The sequence below is a fragment of the Apis dorsata genome, unplaced genomic scaffold (assembly GCF_000469605.1).
Source record: "Apis dorsata unplaced genomic scaffold, Apis dorsata 1.3 scaffold_5, whole genome shotgun sequence".
Classification (NCBI taxonomy): domain Eukaryota; kingdom Metazoa; phylum Arthropoda; class Insecta; order Hymenoptera; family Apidae; genus Apis; species Apis dorsata.
Window position 1 is genome coordinate 391,947 of NW_006263308.1, and position 6,483 is coordinate 398,429.

The window sequence follows — 6,483 nt, forward strand, 5'->3', positions numbered from 1 at the left end:
CTACTGCTATTTCTTTATTTTCTATCAGATATATATAATGAATATAATACATATATAATGAATATATATAATGAATATGAATATATAATATATAAAAAGAAAAAATAGAAAATCGAATTTACAATTTTTTAACAAAAAAACTAAGAATTCTATATCCTTTTGTCATACTTATTAAATTCCTTATTGTTAATGTTTTTATATAATGAATTTTTTTATAAAAATTTATAGTAAAGTAGTCAAATGTAAAAATAAAAATCATATATTGCATTTTCTAAAAACATTTAGCATGAATTAGAAATGTAAATATCTAAGATTATATACTTTCTTCTCTTATTAGAATACATCGATTGATTGTTGCATGCAATAGCTTTAACAATTAAAACAAATTTTAAATCAATTTTTTTCTAATATCGGTTATAGTTTCCTTTCCTTTCTCTGTGATTGAAAGTTGCCATCTCATCAATAAAATAACCAAAAATGCTCTTCAAAAATCATTTCATATAATCTCTAAAAGATATAAAAAAGTAACGAATTAAACATCCAATTATTAAAAAAAAAATAATTCCTTATTATACTAATTATATTAATTATTTCATTAAACAGCTTTCATTAAACAACTTCAAATTGATGATCTGTTCGAATGTAATGTTCAATTGATAACAACTGTTATCATATAATAATGATATCATTTTCTTATGAGTTTTCTATTGGCTATTTATAATTAATTAATCAATATTATTTATTTTATTTGTTCTTTATAATATAAATTTTTTTATAGTACGATATGACAAAATTTGTTTTGTCAGATAATATAATATAATATAATATAATTAATATATACTATATGTTTTTTTTCTAACTATATACTATATGTTTCGTTTCCCATTGAATCATACTGTTTAATTGTTTAAGAAGTCCATTCTAATTCATTAACTGGTCCAATCCTATTTCAAGTGTCATAAATCAAACTCCTATTACATCAAATAAATTATATTTATTTTTCCTGTAATTATCGTTTTCTGAAGAATCTATATTTATTAGAAAATAGAAGTTTGCGAATAACATATCATGGAGAATATTAAAATTAATTAACGACATTTGCTCCTTGTTATTGCTTAATTAATATAATATTAGAAAAAAAAGATGTAGGAAAAGAAAAAAAGAAAGAAAGAGAGGAGATTGATTTTTACAGAGTTTCTAAAATGGCGTCTATTCGACAATCAACGATTATAATAATAAGAGCGGCACTGGGTATTAACATTGTACGACCTAGATACCCAGTAAATTAAAAGTCAATGAGCTACTCGTTTTAACTCGATGCTTTGTATTTATGGTGTTTATGGATCCATCATAGAATGTTGTTCGTTAGCGATGGATTTAAGTCGTAATATAAATTACAATATAATATAATTATAAAGAATAAGAATAGATTTATATAAAAACTTTATTTAATATCTGAGAAAAATTGAAGATTTCAAAATATTTTTCAAAAATTTTCAAAGAATTTTTATTATCACAAATTAGATTTTATTACTAATATTTTAAAATATTTCTTTTTTTGATTTGACAAATAAAAGATAAGATTTCTTTTTTATACATTTTAATATTTATAACAAATATTTCTAAAAGACAAATAAATTATCATAGGTGGAATCACTAGATTCTAGAATCACAATATAGATGCTCATAACAAGATATTTTAAAGGTCTTTGTATAAAGATAAAGTCAATTGGGAGAAAACGAGCAATGGAATGACGTCAATGTAAGTTGATCAAAGAATCAGAGGAATTAACTAAGCATCTTTATTTATTCTCAGTAATTGTTTATCACTCATTTCAAAAAAGAATTTACAATTTAAATCAAATGAAAAACAAAATAGATTTCAGTTTTACAATCAATATTTATTCAATATTTGCATTGCAACGATTATTGCTTACTTTGAATATAAATATTTGTATTAATCATATCTTAATCACATAACAAAAATATATACAATATATTTTTTTTCCATCATTTATTTTGAGAATTAATCATCATTATTTTTTTATTTCAATTCATTATAATCTTTATTTTTTCTTATCTTTTGCCAAGAAAAACTTAGAATTATTGCGTATTAAAATTCGTTCTCAAATCACTATCATTATCAAAGCAGACATTTTTGTATAATTCCATCGCACCACAATGTGAACATACCTCCTACACCTGGCAATATCTTTCTTTGGTCTTCTTGACGTGCAGATAAGGCCATACCATCAACAGCGCATTCCCTTGGACGTGACAATTCGCAATCAGAATCTATATACATGTTGGTTAGATTAGTCATGGTGATTCAGAGAAAGCATACTCCATCAACCTTGATCTCGTTTATCATGCAACTTAGTAGTTTATGTTTCGCTCTATTTTAATATGCTGATTCAAAAAGTAAATTAGTATAAATTGTTTTTTCTTAAATTAGAATAAAAAAGTTCAATTAGAAAATTAATTATAGGAATATTAATAGAAATAGAAAATTAAAGAATTCAAAAATTGCCGAGATAATAAATATTTAATCAATCTTCTGAGCATTGCATCTAAAAAAATACATTGACGTAAAATGTTGCATAGAACATTATATAGAATACTAATCGAGGAATGAATAATGCGTGACCGTTTAAGAATCAACAAGTCAACGTGTCTACATCATAGCAGACATTATTCCATTGATATTACTAAGATGTCCGCTTTTATATGCTTAATCAATATTAATCTTTTTTAAAAATAATTATATGTTGTTCCAAATATATTATAAGAGTGTATATATATATATATATATATTAAATTGGTCAATTAGTGAAATATTGAAGATACTCAGAATTTTCTTATTATTTTTTTTCTTTTTTTCATTAAAGACAATAAATATCCTATATAATCTATTAAATATATATTATAATAAATTTATAAAATAACGTTAAAATACATTAATTAAATAAGACATAAACTATAAATTAAATTTCTTTCTTTATTAAAAAAAGATTTTAATTAATTTTTATTAAATTTTTCAAAGTTTTTTATTAATATACAAGATAAAAAAGCGAATCGAATTGTTGGTTATTCATTTTTGAAATTTTTGAGATATATATCAAATATATAACAAAACATGTAACAAATTCATTATGTTATATTTGCCAAATTTGAATTTTTTTTTTGGATTATGTTGATGGACATTAGCCAAATACTTTCCAATATTATAGTAATCATATAGATTTATATATTTATATATATTTAAATATTTGTTTTTTCAAACCGTTTTTCGTAGTCTCGATGCTTTATTTATATTTATATGCAAAGATATTTTCAACGAGAATATTTTCGCTAATTAAATTTAATAGAAATATGCGAATTTCATGATGTACACATTGCAAAAATGTAGCTAAGATACATAGATCTATAGTCGGCATATTTTACAAATGTGTTAGCTTTATGATACATTCAACATGTGCATTTTGTACACGTTACTTACTTTGCCATGAAATCGACCGATCAGATTACAATCACTAGAAATCATTGGTTTGATAATGCCATGAAAATAAATTGATTTAGCTTTTTGCGTTCTGAATCATTTTATTTCATTAATTTTAGATAATATCTAAAATTAAAGGAAACAAAACCTAATTTTAAAAATCTATTTTTTTTATTTTGAATATATTTATATATATAATTTGTATAATTCTATTTTTTTAATATTGACTTTTAAACATTCTAATTAAATTACTACTTAAAAAATTTATCATAATTACTACTATTAATTAAAAAACTTCAAATTATTTGAAATGTTTTTTAAAAAATTACTTTTTAAAAATTATATTTTAATTTTAATCTAAGACTAAGATTTGAATTTAATTTTTAGCTTATTCGAATTTATTATAATTATATTATTAGAAGAAATTTTTATTATTATAAGAATACTATAATTATAAGATTTGAATTTACTTTAATTCAATCTATAATATTTAGTAGTTAATTTTTACAATATTATATATCGATATTATTATATCGATAGTATTCGATTTTATGTTAAAAAGCAGATTTTATGTAATAAAATTAAATCATATATTAATTCTAAAGAAGTTTAGACCACCGGGTACATACCATATGTCGACCGTATGAGAAAACTGGTTGATGGTGAGACGACGTCTGCAGATTCCGTGGCCTCCTTAAGCAGTTTCTACCTCTTCTTCCTCACCCCTCTGTACTCGCCTATCTTTGATGGTATATGTAAGTAAGCACTTACATACTTATTCGTTCTCAAAGAATTGATGCGGACTATCTTAAATCGATCTGTTTCTTTATCTTTCGTGATTGTAGATCTTTTGAAAAAATCTAATAAGAAACTAAATAACTAAAATCCTATTTTTGAACTGATTAATTAAATGATTTTTTTAATTAATGATTTTTTTCTAGAAAATATGTGAATGTGAACTATTATACATGATTATAAAATTTATAAATATAAATTTTTTAATTTTTTCAAAAATTACTTATTATACATTACTGTTTTATATATTTTCTTTTTTAAATAACTTATTATTATTTAAAAATTAAATTAAATTTTTCTTTCTTCTTGTAAGAAATCTAAATTTTGCGCAATTAAAATTTCACTGCTCATGCTCTTGTTACATCGATATTTTGTACATTTTATTTATAAAATAAATATCATGTTCCTTCTGTAATAAACTGATTAAGATTCATAGATAAAAATAAGATTTTATTTATTTGATTTTTGATTTTTTCTTGTATAGAAAAATATTTTATCTATATCAACAGGATCTCAAAAAGAATTAGCAATATTATTGTTATGTCATAATTTTCTGTATATTTAATATCTAAACCGAGTTTCTCAAGTCCTTTGTCTGGCAAAATGGTTGAAACTGTAGTGGGGCAAACCATTCTGGTGAGAATCTAAGTCGAATCAGTCGAATTGTCAACAGAAGAATTGTCGAGAAATTCTAATCACTGAAAAAGTGGAAGAAATTAATAGTGGTGATGGCACTTAGAAATGGAAGTGGGAGACATACGGGTGTTCTATTATATTATTATTTTGGTAAAGTTTCTATCTTACTCTGTACTTTGATAATGCAAATAGGACACCCGTTATTTCTCCCACCTTCATTTCTAAGTGCCACTACCACTACCACTTTCTCCCACTCTTCCAATAATCAGACTTTTCCCGGCAAGCTTGGTCGTCGATTCGTCGAATCTTGTATTCAGTGCCTGATGTACAGTGGATTGGAATGTATCGTTTTTCTTTATTTTTTGAAAAAAATTATTATTCAGGAAAAGTGTTATCAACATTTTCAAGTTCTGAATTTAGAAATTAATGATTAGTCTTTAAAAGGCTCAATTATCAATGATTAGAATTTTATTAATATGATCACCGATGAGTTTGAATAATGATACAACGCTTCACTTCATCAAGAATTCATTTGGAAAGAGTCAATCTTGCAAATTCCATGATCAAGGATGCAAATATATTTCTCGCATAAACATCGAGAAAAAACACACTCACGCCATAGAATTCAGCCGATTGATGCAACAAGTGGTCGTCATCAGAGGTTGTAATCTAAGTGAATCTATACGTATTTTGTTGGAATTCGTATACATTCATGAACAAGGATCTCTAAAAGTAGTTCGAGGTCAAATAATTCTGTACGAATCTTCAAATTTCTCTTTGGGCTTGTGTCACACGCTGCAGGAAACCGATTATCTTTCGTCGTGTAACCTTAACTTCAGATGACATGATCGAGAAAATCCGTTCGAGAAAGAAGTTGAAAATTTTTATTGATGTATTTTAATTAAACTTGAAATGTTTTACCTAGTGAAAGTAGCACATACATACAGTGTTCTCTTTACAAAAAATTTTCTATACTTTATAAAAAAACTATAATTATAATTAAATTATAATTTTTTTAAATTCTTATTCATAGTGTAGTGTATAAATATCTATAGTATCCTATAAAAAGTGAAAAATTATATAAATGAATTTTAATGTTGTGTATAAAAGCAATGATTATAGAAAAACTAGATTGTGTTTATATATTTGTCGATAACGAAGTTTGACTTTGTGAAAGGGAAGTAGTTTTAGAAATGAAATTTTTATTGATTAAGATCTTGTTGAAATTATATATAAAGAACATATGAAATGGAACACAGTGAAAATTTTCGTTCAGTTTTATGAAACTAAATAATTTTATCCAGTGAATTTACGCAATATAACTTATTTATAAATTAAATAATTTTAAACTATATTATCGATTGGAAAAATGAAACGATAAATCTTCGCGTTTTCGGGAATAATGATTTTTTAATTTCAATTGAATGCCCAGTGAAGTGTGAAGAGCGACCATGATGAAGTTCAGATCGCTGTTTCGCAGAGGCCAACAACCGCCGACGCAGTCGCAACAGCAGCAACAGCAACAGCAACAGATTTCGCTGCGTCAGGCGCCA

The 6,483-nt window shown here is 24.4% G+C and overlaps 1 protein-coding gene and 1 long non-coding RNA gene across 2 annotated transcripts in view; one reads left to right on the forward strand and one right to left on the reverse strand.

The window, feature by feature from the left end:
- The window catches only part of LOC102674810 (cytospin-A-like), a gene marked incomplete at its 5' end in the record, with an annotated part of 16,997 nt that overhangs the window by 2,734 nt on the left and 7,780 nt on the right, over positions 1-6,483 (forward strand). The window contains 1 exon segment of the mRNA XM_031508212.1: positions 6,396-6,483. Within this exon segment, the coding sequence (XP_031364072.1) occupies positions 6,396-6,483 (88 nt within the window).
- LOC116184987 lies at positions 3,436-4,341 on the reverse strand. Its single transcript, XR_004149676.1, has 2 exons — positions 4,129-4,341; positions 3,436-3,625 (listed from the first exon to the last, which is right to left on the reverse strand). It is a non-coding gene; the product is annotated as an uncharacterized LOC116184987 (long non-coding RNA).